Source organism: Psammomys obesus, unplaced genomic scaffold (genome assembly GCF_907164565.1).
Source record: "Psammomys obesus unplaced genomic scaffold, mPsaObe1.curated_primary_1811, whole genome shotgun sequence".
NCBI classification, from domain to species: Eukaryota; Metazoa; Chordata; class Mammalia; order Rodentia; family Muridae; genus Psammomys; species Psammomys obesus.
The window spans coordinates 8,724,020-8,746,310 of NW_026585895.1; the positions used below are offsets into that span (position 1 = coordinate 8,724,020).

The following is a 22,291-nucleotide window of genomic DNA, read 5'->3' on the forward strand; positions in this document are numbered from 1 at the left end:
GCACACACACAGGCACACACACAGGCACACACACAGGCACACACACATGCACAGACACATACACAGACACAGACATACAGACATACACATACACAGACACATACACACCACATCGAGGCTGGACGAGGCAACCCTGTAGGAGGAAAAGGCGCGCCAAGCTTCTGGACATGGGGGTGACTCTCGTATTCTCTTGCTTATGTGATAAGTGCTTTGCTATCCCCCCAGCCCAACGAATACAAACCTTAAGATAAAAACGTCTTCCTTTAAGAGCCCCAGGCTCTGCCGCTGACTAGCTGTGTGCCACCAAACACATTGTTTCCTCTGAGATGCCTTCCTTCGTGTGTGCAATGGCAGTGACTTACGTTACATATATTAAATGTCTTATGGGTGGTGACACCAACAACATCATTTGCTTTACACTCTACTTGTTTCACATGTTCTGTGGCCCTTGGGCTGCCTTCACTCTCATGGCCGCCTCTTTTTCTAGACTGATGCTCCTGGATTTAGGATTTACGAAGAACCCATGTTATGATGCTTTTGTTTCCTGGCACTTGTACCATCTTGTGTTATTTTTCTCAAAGCAGAAGCATTTTCTAAACCAAGTTTTCAAGTAACTCCTAAGGGGACAAAAGAGGGAAAAACAAAGAAAAAAACCACCCTCAGCATTCGGTGACCATTTATCAAGCTGTTAGGGATGTGAGGAGTCAGGAATGACCGCTGGAATGCAGCCGAGGAAGTTGGTTGTGAGTCTTTTGCTCATTACTCTGTTCTTATCTTAACGCTGCAGCCCCTGCTAATGTTTGCTGACTCCCACAGAAGCTGTCTTGCTCTCCTTCTGTCAGCCTTATTGTTTTTGAGGTTCTGAATAGCTCATTCTCTAATCTAGACCTCCAGAGGACTGGTCTGCGTGCCGGCCTAAAGTTGCATTAAAATGTGGCCGTATTTTCAGTCCAAACAATCCCTCAGGTTGATGAGAGAGAAACAGCTACTATATACGTAGTTACGTGGCTGCTTATATTTCACCAGCGTACAAGTAAGGAGCTGGAAGACATGTCAGAGATGACGTCATCTACTTGACCTCATCTGCTTGGCGGATGAGGCACTAATGGTTGAATGGTATAGCGTGGGTCACAAAAGCAAATTTTTGGCAAAATTTGAGCCTGGACTTCCCACAGCCACCACATTCCTTCTCTGGTGGATGAATCAAGAAACAGTTTTGTCTGAATCATAGTACATTCTATAGCAACACTGACTCAACCTAGTGAATGTCAATCAGTTTAACTGAGTAACTAATCTGGGTCCCCTAAGCGCTTGCCTGAAACACAGTTGGGGGCAAAGGCTTGCATGCATCTAGTTTAACTTTGCAAACAACACTGAAGATAAAGGGCTGGAACAGGGAAGACTTTGGAGGATGTGCCCCCGTTGGTCACCACAGTGGTCAGTTAGGGCCATCTGAAGGGACCATTTGAGAAGTCTCCTGGCTGCAGCTCTTAACTGGCCTCCAGCCTCCATCCCCGAGAGCCCACATTTGCCCCGAGACTTAAAATTCCTGTGCACCTCCAGGCTGTATGTACTCAGGGCCTGAGAACTCCTACAACTGTCTCTGGTCCCATGTGTGCGGACACCAAGTATGTGAGGGCCCATAAGCTCTGCATAGCTCAGCAGTGGCAGGAGTTGTGGTATTGGTGGCCCTAGCAATAACTGGAGAAAGATAAAGCCAAGAGGACACAGGTGAACGACTGTGACCGATTCTTGAGGTCCGGTTATCATTGGCTCTTCTGTTCTTGCTGAAAGAAAAAAAAAGAAAAGAAAATAAAAAAGTTATGTTGGAATTGACCAAACTATCAAGGAAAAAGAAAGTCACTCTAGAAATGCTGTATCAAGAGCCAGCCACATGACTTGCGAGAGTCTTTCACTTAGCCTACCCTCTCTGCCTTAGTTTCCTTGTTAGGAATTTGAGTTTGGACATTTGGCTCAGGCCCATTTGCCAGGGGCCCAGTGCCCGCCAATGGAGCTTGCCTATGAGGAAAAGCTCTGATAATTTCAAACACTTTATAAAAAAGAAATCATTCCACCAGGAACTTCGTAAAATACACACGGTGAAAGATGTCACTGGGGGTGGGCAGAGAGAGGGAGAGATCTGCAATCACAAATGTTAAAACATCAGAGATGTCACCGATGCCCTGTGATATTTGGACTGTTTCCATCCAACAAAGACACGCTTTTAGTACTTCTGCAGTTAGTGGTAAAAACAGCAGGTGATGTGTCTCCTGTCCGTGCTTAGGAGCTTTGCACACACATGCCCTGTTTAATTCTAGCAGCAGTCTGAGGAGACGGGTCGTCCCCTGAGAAACAGACTCTCATTGCATTTTCATCTGTTTTGTGTGTGTGCGTGTGTCTGTGTGGGTGTGTACATGCGATGGTGCACGCAGGAGGTCAAAGAACAACGTGAGGTAGTCAGTTCTTTCCTTCCACTACATGGGTGCAAAAAATTAGACTCAGATGATCAGGCTCGGCACCATGCTCCTTTACCCCCTGAGCCATCCCGTCAGCCCATTAGATACAGATAATCTTGTTCACTGCATAGCATGAATGGGGAAACTGAGAACTGGAGAGCTTCAGTAAACATCTGGGATTTAAACAGGCAGTTGGGTTCTGATGTGTCTAACCCTTCTGCCATTCTCTCTGCAGTTATCTATTTAGTAGTTTAAGAGCAATGAAAGGAAACTAAGGCCCTGTCCTGGAAGCGCTTAGGCGTTAGTGACAGCAGCAGCTCCAGTGCACACACGCCTGAGTTTCAAACTCAAGAGGTACAAGTACAACTAGTACTCCACCACCCAGAGGGATTCTATGTCCATTTAGCAAAATAATGGTAGTACATCCTCCCCTAAAGCACTGGACCTCTGTAGCCATGGGCTCTTGGTCAGCTTTACAGTCCCGGGCATGAGCCTCTGTCTGTAGAGCAGGCCTCAGATCCAAGCAGAGTGGTTGGTTAATTCTGTAACATTCATGCCACTACTGTGCCAGTGGGTACATCTTACCAGGCTGGTCATATTGCAACTCACAGGGTTGATGGCTTTCTCCCTTAGCAGGCTGAATAACACCTGTCACCATGAAAGTTATGCATCTTTCTCTTTGGCTATTTCTTAGAGCCTCTCAATTTGACATTCTGACATAATGAATTCCCCAAATATAAGCTTTTTTACTTTGGTTTCTCATATTAACCTACAGGCATATATTCTTCTCTCCATCTGACAGATAGGATTGCTGACTATTTATGGCCATAGCACCCTGAGGGCACCCAATCTCATTAGATAGAAGTGCCCAGGCTTACAGAGAGTAATCACCCAGAGCTCACGTACCCTCTGATATATCTCCATGGCAAATAGTCCAATGATTGCCTCAGACTACTATTTAAACTGGAAATTACTAAACAATTCAGATTTTATGCAGGTACTTGGATTCCCAGTGCTTCTTAGATTGGACCTGTAAATTAATCAGCTCACCCTTCCGTTTGAAAATTGCCACTTCCTCTGGTGCTTTCCCATAGTTCATCAGCAACTATGGAAAATGCCCAAATGAATGGTTCCTTTGCCATTGACCTTCCAAAGGGTTGCAGTAAGTAGCTTGTCTCAAAAGCATCTGGTGACAGTCATATGTGCTAAATTATTTTAGATTGTTTAGAATTATGGTTTAACCTTCCTTTGAAAAAAATTACTATAATATCAAGATAAATTATTAAAATATATAGTGTGGATTCAACAAGTATTGCTGCTGCTATTTAGACAGAAATGTTCACTCATTCATCGTTCGGTGAGTGTTTGTGTTCTGTGTATTAAACTTCCACAGCTGCCTGTACTCAGCCAGTCACAGGATTGGAAAGGGGACACTGGTGAGCAGTAAGATGTTAGTGACCAATGGAGGTTAACCCATCACTGTCTTTCTTGTGTTTTAACACAGCCAGATGGGTTAGCTCATGGGAACTCTTCTAAGGTTAAGGCAGAAGGTCTGTGGTAGGTTGATAGGAAAGGTTTTCAGTGGTTCCTGGCATATTTCAAACTGTCTTTAGACAACTCACATACTTATCCCCCTTTGCCATGATACGGTGATGGAACAAAAGCTGGAAAGTTCCGACCCTGCTGCTTTCTTTATGCCAGCATCATGCTGCCCATCAAGAATCTGTAGGTAGGTGACATGTGACTCTCGCCATTAGGGATCCAGATCCTCGTGGGAAAGAGGAGAAGGACACAGCCACATACACAGCTCTGCTGTTACCACAGAGAGTGATGAGAGCAAGCTCCACCCTTTTTAAACTTCACTTTACTTAGTGAAAGTAAAGGAGCCTCTACCTCCTTTCCAACATCACAACCCTACGGAGGAGAGAGAAGTTAGTGAGAAGAGGGGGCACAGACCTCTTTACTTCTCCTGGCTATTTAGGGTCAATGGGTTTTTAGGGCTGTATACCAATCTGGGGGCCCTCTGTGAGACTGTTTCTCCAACCAAGGACCATGTATGGATATAACCTAGAACCCCTGCTCGGATATAGGCCATGGTAGCTCAGTAACCAAGTGGGTTCCCTAATAAGGAAAACAGGAACTATTTCTGACATGAACTCAATGACTGGCTCCTTTATCCCCCCCCCAAGGGAGGAACAGTCTTACTAGGCCACAGAGGAGGACAGGGCAGCCAGTCCTGAAGATACCTAATAAGCTAGGGTCAGATGGAAGGGGAGGAGGACCTCCCTTAGCAGTGGACTTGGAAAGGGTCAGGGAGGAGATAAGGGAGGGAGAGTGGGATTGGGAAGGAATAAAGGAGGGGGCTACAGCTGGGATACAAAGCAAACAACCTATGATTAATATAAAAATAAAATTAAAATTAAAAAAAAAGAAAAGAAAATAGTAAAGGCAGCCAGCAGTCTCCTCCAAGCTGCTTTGCCCCAAAGCGTTTCTCACCATGTCTGCTCCAAACTGCCACACTGTCCGTCTCTGGTCTCTCCAAACTGCCACACCTCACCACAGGCCACACTGTCTCTTTCTAGGCTCTCATACCCATCAGAGTCCTAGGCCACTCCCCTCTCCATGCCACATGAGGAAGGCTGCTACCAGCTGACAAAAGCCACACCCCAAACAAGACAGTTATCAGCTGTGGACAAACTAAAGCCCAACTAAAACCCCACACTTGAGATTAAAACAAAAGCATATTTACATAATGTAACTGAGTGTACAAAGAAACCAAAACTTCCATCACTCTCCATCAAGGTGCATGTTTGCCCCGTGGTTGTGATTATCTGTAGGCTTTGAGTTGCCTCAGCTCCCAACATTTTCAACACTTAGGATAACTATTGTCCTTTGACTGTAACTTGCTGGTTTTACTCATTCTATCAACAACACCACAGTACCACATGAGATCTCTTTTGGGATCTTGGCTGCCCATTGCTTGTTTAATCCAAAGAGAAAATTCACTTACAATTAAGCATACTTGAGGTGTGGTGGTGCGCACCTGTCACCCCAGCAGGCTAGCGCCCGATGATCTCACTTCTGAGGCCAGTGTGGACTACAGAGTGAGGCTCCTGACTCAAAAATAAAGCAATAAAATAAACAGATTTTTTTCCTTTAGTCAGAATCATTGAAATCGTCACCTGCATTTTGCTTTTCTAGTTCCCTTTCCAGAAATTTTCTGCCAAAATCCAGAAATCTTTCCAGGATCTACATTTTAAATGATTTATTTTGTTTAAAATGTGTTGATTGATTGATTGATTGATTGATTGATTGATTGATATGTATATGATGTGTGTGTGCTGTGTGCAGATGGTATGTCTACAAGCTAGGATGTGCACAGCTGCTCTGTGAATGGGCAGAGCCAGAAGAGGGTGCCTTATCTCTTGGGGCTGTAGTTACAGGCACTTGTGGGACACTGGGCTTGTTAGGTGGGTGACTGAGCCGCAAGTGCTCTTAACCACTAAGCCATCTCCCCAGCACAAGGACCTGCAGTCAAAATGAACTGTAGACAAATAGGTTTCCTGTAAGGACACTGTAAGGAAAGGTACCGTCTTGCCCTGTATGCCCCTCCCAGCCCACTCATGCCCACCTTCATGACCTGGTGATGCCGGAGCTGGCAGTGTAAGGAGCACATAATGATGCCTGTCACTGAAGCAATGAAACTTCCTAACGCTCATAGACTTTCAGAAGATTCAAAGGTACTGGCTGAATATTACATGTGTGTATATTGTACATGCACATGTTATATATTTTGTAAATATATAAATTTACCAAAAAAACCACTAATTAACATGATGATTAAATGATGATTTCTCATTTTGTAAATAAAAGATGCCTTGAGAATATGCCACAAACCAGGAAGGTTTTCAATGCAGTGACAGGTGCTGGATAACCTATCTTTGGAGTTATTTTTGAGGGTAATTCTAGTAGTTCTGTTCAAATGATGCTTTTTATAAAGGCTGCTATTTTTTGAGTGGCACATATGTCAGCAGAGCAGAATAAAAACCTAATAAAACATATCTGATTATAAATGAAATTTTCCAGTAAGTTGCTTTTCACTAGCTGGGCCCTTGGCATTGTCCTTGAAAGCCAAGGTTACCAGTGATCTGCCTGAGAAGTTAATGACATAGTTCCCCATGACAAAGAAGTCTGGATCCAAGGGTATTATATAGTTTTGTGGGTTTTTAAATATTCATTTTAGCAGTCTCTTGTTCCTGGAAATGCTCCTTTGTCAAGCAATTCCCTGCCTGACGCTGACTGTATCATCTGTACGAACAGAGGCCTATCAACGCTGAAAGGATCAGCTATATGGGAAAACTGAGCTTATCCCCAAACACACTGTGAATTTCCTACGCTGCTTTGTTGTGGTTGTCACAAAGAAATGGCAGAAACACGGCACTTGCCTCTGCGGACCACTCTGGCATAGGCCAACCGCAGCCCTCTTTGAAGTCTTCCCTCCTCTGTCCTGTTGCTGATAGAAACTTCTGTCAGGATTGGTGCAGCCTAGACACAGCAGCACTTTGATCTTGTCATCTTTCATGAAGGTTGGCAGCTGAGACCAAACAAACTCACCACACAAAGGGATACCTGCTCCACCCGACCCTGCTACACACTGTTCATAGAGACATCCCCGGACAGCAGAGATGGGACACTGAGAACTTAGAACTATTTTGTGCATAACTGCTCTAGGACTTTGGGAAAAATAACTTCACTTTCCTTCATCTTGAATTTTCTCAGCTGAAAAATGAGAGAATTGTAGCAGATTTCTCTCAAATGTTCAAAGCCATTCTCATGGTCTATAACTGGAATGGAATTTCAAACACAGCCAGTTGTGGTGGTGCATACCTAAAATCTCAACACTGAAAAATAGAGACAGAGGATCAAAAGTTCAGGGTCATTCTCAGTTGCATGTTGAGTTGGGCGCCTGAGACCCTATCTCAAAAAGTAAAAAGAAAAAAAAAACCCCACAAACACAGAACTCATTCTGTGATTCAGCAATTTTACATATACAAGAAAACAGCATATGCACAGAACCAAATAATGCACAGAATAGATGCAGGTCATTCATAGAAGCATCATAGAGATTAGCAAAAATATTGGAACTAATCATCAGGAAATGGGTACATCAGCAGAGAACAATGGTACTCCTGGCAGGCAGCACCATAACCAGTGAGGTGGAACGGCTTAGAATTGTATCTACACCGTGGCTAATTCACTCAGCATTCAACACTGAACAGCAAGTGGCCAAAGAATACATATACTTTATTTGCATTATTATATGATGCTTTAAAATGTATAATATTCTGTATCACTTGTAAAGAAGAATTCTAGGGAAACCTGTGAAGATGCTTAGGAGACAGCCATCACACAGGCAGAAAGTTCATTGCCGGTTGTATGGTATGTAGGGTCCACCAATGACTGGGCTTCAGTGTTCTATTTTGTTCCATCATGGTGGGTTTGTGAGTACTGAGAACCAAGCCAAGGGTCTCCAACCCAGGGCCTTCTGCTCTACCATGCAGTCCAGCACAGCCCTTGGCTTCTCAAGTTTAACTTGCTAAGATCATCATCTGCAGGCATATTTCTTTTCTCTTTGTAGATCATAGCCAAAGCTTGGGAAAACAGAGGAAATAGTCTATCAAGAAATAGTCCCACTCTGGCTATGGAGGAAACACTGAACTAATATGCTCCATTTTTAAGTCTTATAAAAAGATTCCTCTTGCCCCTCTTCTATCTGCCATCCTCTGGGATGATAAACATTCCTTTTCTTCCCAATGTGATGGAATCTAGCTTTGTTACTGTCATGTTAAACCCACGACTGAGTCTGATTTTAGTGATTTTTAAGAATCTCACACTGGAAACTCTAGTTATTTTTATCATTGGAGAATTTGCTCATACAATGCTACTCAGATGCACATCAGAGATTTGGGGCTGTTAACATTTGCTTCCTTAAGCGTGGGGGGTGCAGGTGGCAGGACATACATAAAGTTCAGAGGACAACTTGCAAGAAGGAACCAACAAATGTCATCTGCATCGAGGGTGGGACTGTGGTGAGACAAATGACATAATGGCACAAACAAGGGGCCAGAGATTATCTTTACGTAAAATCTGCTGTTTTATTCATCATGGTTTTTGCATTTATTTTGATTATTATAATACTGACTGAAACAGTATTTATTTTGATTACTGAGCTTTGTTGAAAAGATTTACTTTGTTGTTTTGTGTGTGTGTGTGTGTGTGTGTGTGTGTGTACATACTCTCACATGGGCACACACACATGCATATAAGTTCAAATGCCCACAGATTCCAGAAAAGGGTATTGGATGCTCTGGAGCTGGAGTTCTAGGTGGTTGTGAGCCATCCAACACAGATCCTCTGCAAGAGCTCTTCCCAACTCTCAACCTCTGGGCCGTCTGTCCATTTTCCCCATTCCTGAGATTTTCTGACACCCATTTAAATATTGTGGAATGCCTCACTCTAGTCTCAAGATCATTGGGACCACAGTACCACATTTAAAGAGGAATTACCTGGTTTTTTATTGGTTGGCCCAGCTAACTTCAAATCGCTTAAAAAAGGAGCACTTTGTTGTATGTCCGTAAGGCTGAATAAATCCTTAGGTTAAAAGTGAGTAAATAATTCATAAATATCTGATGGACTCAACTTTCTGCTCCAGAAAAATTAAGAAGACTAATTTCTATTCTGTGAGAGGAACTCACTGGATAAACTCTTCGGTCTCCTGTAGAGCTGAGTGGAAAGGGCCCGGCTTTATGGGGAGGATTTGAGGTTTGCTAAATGCTGGCCCTGGAGGAGTCTCATTATGTGATTGTTATGGTTAAAATACAAATGACACAAACTGCAACAAGCAATAAGTCCTCCCCATAAAGCTGGACCCTGAGTCAGAGCAATGCGAAAGCACAGCTAGCAAGTCAGTCACCATGAAGTCCAGGTCAATGTGAGCTCAAGCCTGCGCCCTTTCCACTCAGCCACCTCCCTCTCTGTTTTGGAAAGACGTGGGTCAAATGAAAAGATGATAAGCTATGCAAAGTAACTGACTACAGGTACCTGGCCAGCAGAAGAGGAAGGGAATAGCTTCATTCTTCTCTCTTCAGTACCATCCCTAACTATGGCTGTGGGTGTGTCTTAAAGATTACCCCAGTCTGTAGGATGGCCTTGTTCTGTATCCATTTGAAGAGAGAGATGTAGAACCTCAGTTGTGTGGAATAAGGAAATAATCTATACCTTGTCTTCCTGGCTCGCTCCCTTTCAGGTAAACTGACCAGTCACTCTCACCAGTTGACAAGGAACCCACACTTGGTCAACTGCTCTGAGAATCCCAGGCAAGACATAGGAAAGCTGGTTCTCAATATCAGTCTTTGTCACTTACATAAAAATAACTTTTATTCGCCTGATGTAATTATGGGCTAGGAGGCTTACTGTCCCCATCAGCTAACCTAGGCCTCGTACTGGAAGCTTCTAGCCTCTGTACAATCTAATCTAGACCTAGAATGTTTTCAGCCTCTAAGACTTACTGCTGAATAAGCTCACCCTCTCTTGTTTTTTTCTGAACTCAAATTGGCTGGTTCAGTTCAGCTGTTCTGACTCAAATTCCTCTCCTAGCTGACTGATTCAAACTGGCTTCTCTCAGCTTCTGATTGAATTGCTCTGCTTGGCCTTAAACTAACTCTAGCAATCTGTTCTGGCTTCTTCTCATTCTCTGGCTCATTCTCTCTTCAACCTCTCTCTGTAAAACTCTCCTGATAAAACTGTCTCCTCTCTCTCCCTCTTCACTGCTGTCGCTTAAGTCAACTTCTCTCTTCTCGTGAGAGTTGGACATATTCTATTTTGTCAGTTCTTCCTCTGATTTGTCACTTTGTCTGCCTCTCAGTTAGACATCATTTTCAAACATGGCTGTTTCTTTCTACAAACTAACCTTACCTTCACTGTTTGGGATTAAAGGTGTGTACTAAGGGCCTATCTGTATTCCAGCCAGAGGGATTAAAGATGTATCATTCCAGGCAGATCACACAGACCTAAAAGGTCTTTGAATGTGATCCCTTGCCAGAGTAGCCATGTTGCTGGATTAAAATTTCTCTATACAAACCTCCATAGGTCATCACTAAGTTTCCAAGATTGTGTTCTGATTGTTGCCATCATGATTGGTGCATTCTGACGCTATTTCCAAGAGTACATTTCTTAAAAACATTAGCACTATATGGAATTTTACAGTTAAATAAGTTCAAGCAAGCTTTTCCACTTTATTATTACTCTGAATCTTCAAATGGCTGATGTAAGTGTTGTATGCGAGAGAGCAGCCAGCATTGCTTGAACCAGGGAATTTGTTGATGAGAAATTCCTAAGAGAGGTGTGTTGTGCAATACACTTTGGGAAGAGATTTGTCAGGATCTTTAAAGTACTCTCATTGCTAAATGCCAAGAGAGTGAAAACTTGGGAGATGACTCTTAAAATGCTCATGATATCCATACTCTTTGTTTTCTCTTTTTTGTGACAAAAATAAGTTGTATAATATTTCAAAACTAGAAATGAATTACATTTTTAAGATGTATTTCCTCTGTCTATTCCATCCATTTGGAGATGTATAGGCAAAGGCATGGTTTGTGTGTGCACTCGTGAGCATGGTGTGAGTATGGGGAGGGGATATCTGTGTGTGTCTGTGTGGTGGGGAGGTGTGTATCACTTAAAATATTTAGGCATTATGCCATTTGCTTACACATGGCATCCATCTCAGTTAATCCCCCCAGTGAGTTCATGAGTTAGCAAATGAAATACCCAAATTGTGTCTTGGGAAATGGAGGCTCAGAGGCTTTAGTAACTCCCTACAGGGGCACAGAATGTGGATGAATGAACTACAGTTTAGACACAGCCACTTTCCAACCCGCTGATAGCCCATGAATTAAAGCACCAAGACAGTAAAATTGTTATTTTTCTGAGCTGGGAAACAAATCTTTATCTTGAATTTGCTACCAGTGAGTTTATCTTGTCTTGAATATCCCATGTTGAGTGATGAAAAAACATTCTGAAGTCGTGCCTGCTTTCTGTCTGTCCTTGCTTCCCTCCTCTGACTTTCAATGTCATAGAGGCTTTACAACACACAGTCCTGACCACGTTGTTTTCCGTTTCATGGCTCTATAATGTCCTTTGTTGTAAATAAATTTAAAAATTATTTCAGCTTTCTCTTGACATCTCAACATTTTTAAGTGATTTATTTTGATACTACTTTAGCCTCGTGATTTCAAATATTAAGTTACTGGGTTCAGGTGGTCTTACATTTTCCACATAAATGTGTTTATGTCACTCCATAGACTAGAAATTTCATTCCAGGTTTCCCCCTCCTTTCTTTATTTGATTTTCCTGCAGGAGGAGAACTGAGTTCTTTGAGCTTGTCAGTAAAGGAGACTATGACTGGAGCATCAAAAGCCACCGTGATGTGTTTCGGTGAGAAAAAGCCTGCATTTGTGTGGGTTTTCCATTATTGGACATTTAGCCACACCTTTTCTGTGTACATTTGAAAAGTTTTAAATTATCAATTGAATATAACCTAAGCAATTATCCAAAGCATGACCTGAGTCAGCAACCTCACAGAGATTATTTTCTATGCAAGAAACACCACGGTGTGGTACCTATAGCCAGGCTCCCTCTCATACACAAAACCTAAATGAGAATCCTTGGAGTGTGTTGAGAAGTCTGGTAGGTTTGTAATAAACACGGAACCCTTTATTTACCTTGAGACCATTACCTAATCTCTCTGTGCTCTTGTCTGTAAATGAGAATGACAGCATCCACGGCTGTGGCCGCAGTGAGGGTTCTGTCAGCCAGCAGTTAGTCCTTCAGGTAGGAAAGCTCTTAGTCCAGAAGCAGGGGGAAAGTGAGCACCTCGAGCTCCTCCCTACAGAGAACCAGAACACAATAGACCGAGTTGCCTCCCTTTTCACAGAGCTCAGCATAGGGGTGTTTGGAACTGTGTCTTAAATGATGCTCTAGTCCGAGGTGGCCGATGCTGGTGCTGCCTGGCTCGCTGTGAATGACCCGTTGTTAGCTGGGACTCTGCCCACTTCAATCCTGCTCTGCCATCTGGGCAGCAGACATGTTTCCAAAACTCTAAGCCAGCAGGGTTTAAAATGCTCGCTGACAGCAGGACAGCCCTCTGACCTCTCACAATGCACCCTTTCTTCCGAAAGCAGTCAGCCAGGGCACCTCCAGGCTCCAGTCCTGTTCTAATCACTCTTCATGGTGTACTCCTGGTGTTCGTTGAAAAACAGCAGACTGGAGACAAAAGATAGACCCCACCACCACCACATCTGATAATACTCTAGCAATGACTTGAGCTATTTTCAGTGTTCCGTGGCTCAGCATAAATCCCAGTTAAATCTGCCCTTGAAAACCTGGTTCTCGTTGTACCTGTGTTTTATGCACGCACAGATTAAGGAAAGCTATAACTGGGCACCTTTTTCCGAATGTGTATGAAACATGGTACCCACCAGGGGGTAACCCAGGTGACACAGTGTGGCCCCCTCTGGTAAAGCTTGGCTGTGTGGAGCTGTGAAGGCAAAAGAGCTCCCTCCACAACAGGCACCTCACCTCTTCGGTGTGGGTTTCTGTCCTTTGTCATCGGCGCTAAGTCAGGAAGCAGATTCATCGGCCACACAGTGTTATATACTGATCCCTTTGCTTGTAGTTAAAAAGGGGAAACCCTCATTGCACTTTATTTTAACCAGAGCCTGCTAGACTCAGCTGTAGGGAGAGGAAGGTTCTGCTTTCCTGGATTTGCTGCAGACGAAACCAAAAGGGCAACCAGAGGCTGTGAGAGCCTTTGTCTTCAAGGCAGCAGTGGCTGCATGATGGAGAAGCAGGACAAGGGGGACTTTTAACAGCGTGGCCCCTTGTTGAGGAAAGATGTAGGCTGGCCCTGGCTCCTTCTCATTTATTTATGGAGCTGGGGTGAGTTTCTTTAGGAATGCTACAGAAGATTGTTCAGGCTGTTTGTTCGGTGCTGTTTTTCAGATCAATGTTAATGACAGCCTGTGACCTTGGAGCCGTGACTAAACCGTGGGAGATCTCCAGACAGGCAAGTGGTGATTAATGGCACAGCTCAGCAGAGGAGGGGCTGGAGGGGGCACTGGGCACGGCTTCTCGCGCTGAGAGCAGGGTCTCTGCATAGGTGCTGGCCTGGCACGGAGCCACAGGCTGCTAAGTCACAAGGCCGGCTTACCCCACAGCCTCTCTTTCTTGCACTCCCACTGAACAGTGCTGTTTCTGGCTTCGAGATTTTTCTAATGTGCTAAATCTGAATGACACTTAGACGATTCCTTAAGCCTAACAGTTCACAATACTGTTTTTGAGTGAATAACCGTGTTTTAGCACAAGACAATGTTTATCATTTATGAAAAAGAAAACAGGAAAAGAGATATTCTGTTTTTGTTTGCAGGTATTAGTTAAGTATCGAGGGCTCTATTGCCAATGTGTGCAGTGCCCCATTTAATTTTTATCAGGGCTAATAGTGTTTTTATAGTTTTTCAATGCAACTGAGCATTATTTTTAAGCAGCAGCAGTTTTGAATAAAACAGTTCCCTAGCTCAAGATCCTTGATTACTGAGAGGTTAATGGCTCTTTAGGTTTTCTTTCCCTCTTTAACTTAATCTCTTTTTCTTGAGGCAGGGTAACTTCATTGTCTCTAAGTTGCTCTCAAAGTAATACTCCTGCCTCAGCCTCCTGAGTGAGGAAATAGCTAGCAGCAATCTCACAAAGCTTTACGAGACACCTATTTTGTGGATTGTGGGTTTTAAAACAGAAACTTGGGATCTTAAAATAACAATTTGGGGAAATAAGATATATCCATATATCAATGAATGACTGGTTTGTGTATGTTGCTTTATTAATCTTTTTTTTTTTCGGTTGGCTTTCTTTGTTTTTGTTGGTTTGTTGGTTGGTTTGTGGGGGGAGGTTTCAAGTCGGGGTTTCTCTGTGTAGCCTTGGCTGTCCTGGACTCACTTGGCTGGCCTCAAACTCACATTGATCCACCTGCTCTGCCTCCCCAAGTGCTGGGAGTAAAGGCATGCACCACCACTCCCCACTTTAATCATGTTTTTTGATTTTTTTTTTAAACCTTTATGGTAGGTAGTTACTACAGTAGGCTGAATAATCACCACACAAAGATATCAAGTCATGATCCCAAAAGACTATGGCCTTTACTTGAGAGGAAAAGTAAGATTAGATTAAGTAAGGATTTGCTGAGGAAGAGCCTGGATGATCTGGGTGAGTCCCAACTCCAGTCACAAACATCTTTGTAAAAGAGCAGGGAGAGCTCAGAACTCAGAAGAGAAGGCAATGTGAGAGTCAGGCAGATACTGAAACGGCAGCGCCTACAAATTGAGGAGTGCTGGCAGCTTCCAAACTCTGGAAAGAGGCAAAGAACAGAGGGAGCCTTCAAAGGAGCCTTCCACTGATCCCTGGCTTCTGCCCGTTGTCCTGCTGCAGGGCTGCTGGCCCCAAGAACTATGCAAGAGTAACTTCCTGTTATCTTAGCCATAGTTTGGAGTTTTAGGAAATTAATTTGGTTATTACGTTCACTTCACAAACAGGAAGGATGGGGCTTAGAAAGGATAAGTAGCCCAAGTCTATGTCAATAGCAGCTGGTGAATTAAAAAAAAAAAATGTGTTCTTCTCCTTCTTGGTTTCCTGAGATCATGGGCATCGTGGCGGACACAGCAAGAGTTGACACAGACCAGGAAGTCTGTGAAGAGCCACCCACCTCAGAAGAAGCTGTCATTGATGACAGTCACCCTGGGAAGACAACAGTTCCTGAGGCAGGAGTGTGAATTAAAACAAACAAACAAACAAACAAACAAACAAAAACAAAAACCCACTAGCCAAAATGTCCAAGCCCATACTAGATATAGCCTTCATGTTTGGATTCAGAACTTGTTCTGGTGAAGAGACTGGGGGTGTGTGGCTCATGATTCCTTGGGTTGCTCAGAGAATAAAGGAAGACACAGGCTTATAGGACGCAAGAGGACCTGCAGGAAACAGTGAGAGGAGCACAAGAACAGAAATCTTATAAGCTGAAAAACTTAAAACAAAACAGACCCCAGCAGATAGGGGCCAAGCCCTCGTTCCTAAAGGGCCACGCTTTTCTCCACAGGCTCAAACCATCTGCATTTTTAAACAGCACGAATTAAACAGGTCTAACCTTTTGACTTTGTGATGTGGTGGTGTCATTTGCAAAGTTCCCACTCAAGAGCCAGGCAATGAAGTTACAACAAAAGTCTCATGTTTTAAGCGAGTTTACAACTTTCTGTTAGGCTGAGCTCACAGTGGCCGGCACCTCTGCTCTCATCCTGGGCTGGTCTGATGGACCATGGAGTATCTGATGGTAAAAATTAATACCTTCAATAATCCATTGGTCCAGACTTGTCACAGGACCCTGTTTCTCCAAGAAGTACAATCCATGCCTGTGCCCAGCAAGTAGAAAGTCAGAGTCTGTGAAGACAGATCTAGCACAGTTTACCCTTCAAATGCCATTCATTGTCCTTGCAGAAAAGCATACTCTCCCCAGGGAAGACATCAGTCAGGACATCAGGCACACAGTCTAGGATGTCCAAGTGGTAGGCGCCATCCGTATAACAGGTCTGGATGTACTTTTAAGGACTTACGGGTGCCCCAGACTGTCACCTCCACACACAGAATGCCACCGCAGCCTCCTGTTCAGCAAGGAAAGAGATAAAAAACATCTACAACCAATGCTCCGTGAAGAGTCCAAGTTGTCTAGGCAGGCACCGTGAAGCCCCCACCAGCAGTGGGCCTGGCTCCCGGCAGGGTGCTCCCCCCTCTTGGCTTTCCTTACAGAACATTTTTGGCTCCCCTAAGAAAATGGTTCTTTTCCACTTTGTCCCCTGGCATCCTCTGAAGGTTAAGCAGCTTTCTCAGCCTACTTCTCACATGAAGAAGGTTGCAAGCTGGTTTTATAGAGTCACAGACTTACAGTTTAAGCACTAAAGTACTCTTAAATATTTAACGAAAACAAAACAAAATAAAAACATGATTCTCCTCTATATAAACATCTTAGATTCTTTTTGCCTCCTGACATTCAGCAATAGACAAACATAGTAAATCTGTTTCTCTTTTGTGTCTGCACTTGAGGACCTGAGCCTCATGTCTTTTGGGAGACAACTATGTAGTTAAAATGTTCTCTGAGCTATTTTTTCCATTTAAAAAACTTTGCTGGGCCACCAAGATGGCTCACCAGGGAAAGGTGCTTAGAAGTCACCCAATTCTTCATAAGAATACTGGCCATGCCGTTAGTTAGATTTTTAATTCAAAGCTGAGTATTAATATTTTCATCTAACATATACCTTAGTTTTAATATTTCCAGTTTGGAATTAAGAAGCAGCTTCATCTTCATTCTGACAAGACTGGATTTTTCTGTTCCCTTTCATCCCTTATTATAAACCTGCTGCTGGTCCTTTCTGAGCTCACTTCTAGAATGCCTGGGGAAGGCCAACAGCAATAATTGCATGCTATTAGCATTTTGTTTTCCAGTCTCCTCCTAAAATTATGCATTCCTTAGGAAGAGTGTTTTCTCTCTTTCAGTGATAACTCAGCCTCCTATCTGTCTGATACCTGTTTGATACTTTTTTTTTTTTTTTGGTCTCTTTAACTATCAGCACTTTGCTTTAATATCAATTCTCTCCTATGTCAAGGTTAGCTGGGCTTTGCTACAATAACAAATTCATTCTAAATTTCAGTTCCTTGACACGAACAGAGGTTTGTCCCACTCAAACCACAGTCTGGTGTATGCAGGACAGTTCTCCTCCATTTGAGCTGTTGCCAGTTTCATTGCAACACATTAGAAGTCACCAGATATCACATAAAGAATCTGTGTAGCTGACTACCGCCTGACTACCGCCCGTCCTATGGTCAGGTAGACTTAGAGAACAGGCTGCACAGAGGCGGGTGGCTCTCCTGGGTATCTGGGAAAATGCAGTGCTAGGGTAGCACCTACAGTGGTGATGGAGAGGGAGTGGGCGAGAGGTGCCAGGCCTTCAGCGACCCCAGTGAAATGCCGCACATCGAGAATAAAGGTGGTTAAGGGGCTGAGACTGTGAGCACTCAGCCCTCAATGGGACAGCCATGTCACCAGCCCCGCCAGGCTCAGGAAAGAAGGGGAGGAAAAGCTGGAAGAGCTGGAGGGTGGGAAGGAGCACTCCAGGACCTTGCTGCGGCTACAGTCACACACACAAGGGCAAGCCAACAAAATCAGCCAACATTCCAGCAGGGCAGCGCTGACAGGACTCCGGGGGTTACAGAAGGAGAGAGGGAATGAGACATGCTAGGAGGCCCAAAGTGGGGTTAGAATGGAGAGGGGAGGTGGGGATGGAAATGAGCAAGATACATTGTTACATTATAAAACTGTGAGAGAATAAATAAAAGATGTGTGTGTGTGTGTGTGTGTGTGTGTGTGTGTGTGTGTGTGTGTATGTGTGTGTGTTTAATTAAACAATATGCACCTGGGCAAGGCAGTGGCAGGACAGAAGCAACCTGTGAATGATATTTTAGATCAACCCGGGACTTGTAGGCACTTATTCTTCTCAGTCATCAGTGTAAACATTTCATTTCTGGGGTGTGTAGTTCTGCTGAGAAACATAATAACTCAGGAGAATAAAACGCAAACCCATGTCCTGCAAATGTTTCCATCAGAAATGTAACCACACATCCAAGCTGGAAATCTCATCCATGCTTGTCTCCAAACTGAGTAGATGAAGATATTTTTAAAACTATATTCACTTCTTGATTTTAGGAAACATTTGAACCAAACAATCAAACTTCCTTTTAAAAACACCAATGTGAAGGTTGAGGAGATGCCTCAGCGCACAGAGCCCTTGCTGTGACTCCCAAAGTTCAAACCCTCAGGATCTGTGTAAAAGCTGGGCAGGACTGCTGGCCACCTGCCATCCCAGCACATGGAGACAGCAGGTCCTCGGAGCAAGATGGCTGACTAGACCAGCCAGAGCTGAGAAGCTGTGGGCGCAACAAGAGGCTCTGCCTCAACAGAGTAGAGAACATCCACAGAAAACACTGGATATCAGCTACTGGCCTCCGTATGTTCTTGTGCACACACACGCCCATATCCACACGTGCCAACACGTGTGTGCTGGCTAATCTTCTGTCAGCTCGACACACAAACTGGAGTTATCTGAGGAGAGGGAGCCTCGACTGAGAAATGCCTCTATAAGCTCCACCTGTAAGACATCTTCCTAATTAGTGATTGACGGGGAGGGCCCAGCCCACTGTGTGGCACCACCCTGGAGTGATGGTCCTGAGTTCTATGAGGAAGGAGGTTGAGCGAGCCATGATGGTCAAAGCAGCAGGCAGCACCCCTCCATGGCCTCTGCATCAGCTCTTGCCTCCAGGATCCTGCCCTGTTTGGGTTCACGTCCTAACTTCCTTTGATGATGAACAGTGCTGTGGACGTGTAAGCTGAATAAACCTTTTCCTCCCCAACTTGCTTTTTGGTCATGGTGTTTCATCGAAGACAACATGCAATCATAAATACACACATACACACACTTAAAATTAAAATGCAAATTTATGCATTTATGTGTATATTTATATGAACGTATACGTATACAGTGTTTTTAATTAATTTTTTTACGTGTATGGGTGTTTTCTCTACTTGTGTATCTGTGCATCATGTGAGTGCATGGTGCTTGACGAGGCCAGAAGAGGGCTTTGAATTCCCTTAAATGGGAGCTGCAGACAGTGGTCAGCCACCATGTGGGTGCTGGGGTTTTAATCACTGAGCCCTCTCTCCAGCCCTTGAAAACGAATTTTGAGATAGAATCTTATACAGTAGCTCAGGCTGGCCTTCAAATCGTGACAATCCTCCTGCCTCAGCTTCTCAAGTGCCCAGATGACGGGTGTGAGTCATCCTTCAGACACTAAGTAGATGCATTGCCAACTTCCTAGATGTTGATTTTATTTTAAAAAACCCTTTCAGAATGTGTCTTAACTGTGGTTATTCCTCTCATCTTCCCTCAGGAACATGACTTTAAGTATGGGGGTTTCCTCAGAGACACACACACATACACACCCAATGTCCTGATTAGCAGGACAGGAAACTGTTTAATGGAAACTCCAATTAGGAGCCACTTAATGGTCCTGATGGGGCCTTTAAGTACAAATAAAACAGGGGTTCTGGTTGAACTGTGAACAGAGCAGAGGGGATGGGCATAGGAGAGGAAGAGGGGTCCCCATTAGTGTCTTTACTTTCCAGGGAGAACACAGGATTCCTGCCTGGGGTGCCCCGTGCACACTTACATTAATGTGAAAGGAACAGCCGCAGAGGGACAGTTTCTTCTTTAAAAGCAAAGCGAAAGGGAAAAGGAGCCCAGAGTGTGGAAATAAGAAGTAGAGGCCAAGGCTGGAGATGTGAGCCAGGCCCCAGAACCTCCAACTTCAGGGGGCGCTGTGCAACTGAACTCTTGAACAGAACCCACACTTGTTATCAGAAGTGTTAGAAGTCTGACCTTACTGGGTATCTGAGTTTTTAATATTGCATATTGCTACTCTCACCTTTATTGAGTGTGTGTGTGTGTATGTGTGTGTAAGTTTGATGTTGTCTTTAAATATTGTAATCTACCTCTTTAGATACATATAAATAAACTACCTTTGTGTGTGTGAGTGTGTGAGTGTGTGTGTGTGTGTGTGTGTGTGTGTGTGTGTGTTTGTGTGTGTGCAGGGGGGCCTTATTCACATTAAGCACACTGTCACAGAGCTATATCCCCAGGCCTCTCTTCGCTGTTGGAGACATGTTCTCTCTAAATTCCATACTGAACTCACTCTACGACCAGGCATACCTTGCCCAAGAATCCTGAGTAGCTATGATTATGGACCTGTGACACCAGGCCTGACTTAGAAAAATTATCTTGATTCCGTGTACCTGACCAAATTAAACCATCTCACATTTGTAGGGTGTGAAATTCTCCTCTTCTGTAAGAGCATCAGGTGGAGAAAAACAGTTTGGTGATCCAGGCTTTCTTGCTGTCAACTGTCTAGAACTTTTTCTCCTAAGCCTTCCAATAGGCTACAGTCCCAGTTGGTTCACTCAGAGATTTGCTAGCTGCATATCTTAGTGTCGTTGGAAATATCTGCTCAGCATTTATCTGTTCTATCAATTTTCTTTCCACAAATGGTTATGAGAACCACAAACTGAGGGAATAGAAAATGGCCTGTTTAGTGTGACTGTGGATCTTTTATGTTCATGGGTGAAGGGGAAGAAAAGGCAGGTGCCTATGGCTGGGCATGGAGCAACCATTGCATTGTGGGTATAACAGAGCTGTGGTGGTTCCGTCAATTAGCCTGCAGTGCTTATATGCCAGGGCAAGCAGAGAATTGAGCAAATACCAACTGGGACCTGACATAACCTAGCGCTTTCAGTACCAGGCCCAGGCAGCCTAAAGACCACGCTCTTCAAATTAAGATAACCACCATGCACAGGAGCCAGAAATAACAACTTCGCTTCTGCATCTCATAGTGTCCTCTGCTACAAATAAATCAAACCACTTCTGTGTTTCAGGTGGCTGAACTTGTAACCAGCGAGTTCTTTGAACAAGGAGACCGGGAGAGGTCGGAACTCAAGCTCACTCCCTCTGTAAGCTTGTCCTTTTACTATCACCAATTACCTTTTTGAATGGCATTTTCAGAGGTAACTCCAAACCACACCTCGAAACGGGGAAGGCTCAGAAGGGGGTTGGCGGACCCCTGACAGCTTGAAATTAGCGGGGAATGCTAACCAGCGTGCTCCCAGGTTTCTGAAACTGCTCAACACTTGACAAGCATTTCCTGAGAACCCACAGTGGGGCAAACACGCAAACCCACGGGAGGGTCTACAGGATGGAGCTTGACCACCTCAGAGCCAGTGCTGGCACTTCATGCACGCCCACTTTGGAACAGAAATAACATCAGAAAATTGAAGTCAAGCTGTCCAGCCTAGAAGAGATAGCTGGGTTTTATTTTTCAGTTCCAAACTTTCAGACTCCCCGAAGTAAACCATCACAGACCATTTGTTTGCAAACTGAAATGTGGGGCTCGAGGTTCTGGTCATTGGCATGCTCTTTGTGTTGGATTCCCTCACATAGTTCTTATTTGAGACAACTGATGACAGCCTGGGAATGCTGCTGTCTCCTCCTTCAAGGTAAAGAAGCCTTGGTCACCACCTTCATGGAGGGGCCAGCCACTTTACTCCTAGTGAGCTAAGGCATCTTCCTTCCCTGGTCACTCCAAGAAGGGACAAGGTATTTTAAAGCCTAGCCAGGTAGCACACACAGTAGGTTTAATGAAGCGCACAGTGTGGATTGCTTCTCAGGAATGCCTCTTTTTCAGGATTCCAATCCACCTAGTCTTGAACATTCAGAGATATCAGTAAGATCTTTGAGTTTCCACACACCCCACTTTCTGATAGTCAAACCCCAGAGAAGGTAGCAGGGCCCTTTCCTACCTTGAACAGCTTCCCTCGACTGAATCGTCAGCCAGCAGCCTTTCTGAGGTTGACTATCCTGTCAGTTGCTTACCTATAAAAGGCCAGAGGACCACACAGGCTGAAACTCACAGCAGCGATCTTAATTCTCAAAGCACTACGCATTTATGCAGGGTTCTGCCCACCCTTTACTCTTTCTGACGCTCATACCAAACTTGGTTTTGAAAAGAAAATTATTAGCTTAGAACATGTGTAGTTTATTTGTAAAACCTATAAGCCACATTTCTCTAGGCTACATATCTATGTT

The 22,291-nt window shown here is 44.1% G+C and overlaps 1 protein-coding gene across 1 annotated transcript in view; it reads left to right on the plus strand.

The window, feature by feature from the left end:
- Positions 1–22,291, plus strand: part of Pde11a (phosphodiesterase 11A) — a 287,680-nt gene that overhangs the window by 231,318 nt on the left and 34,071 nt on the right. The window contains exons 16-18 of the mRNA XM_055600598.1: positions 11,871–11,948; positions 13,515–13,578; positions 21,085–21,159. Of these exons, the coding sequence (XP_055456573.1) occupies positions 11,871–11,948; positions 13,515–13,578; positions 21,085–21,159 (217 nt within the window). The remainder of the gene's footprint in view (positions 1–11,870; positions 11,949–13,514; positions 13,579–21,084; positions 21,160–22,291) is intronic.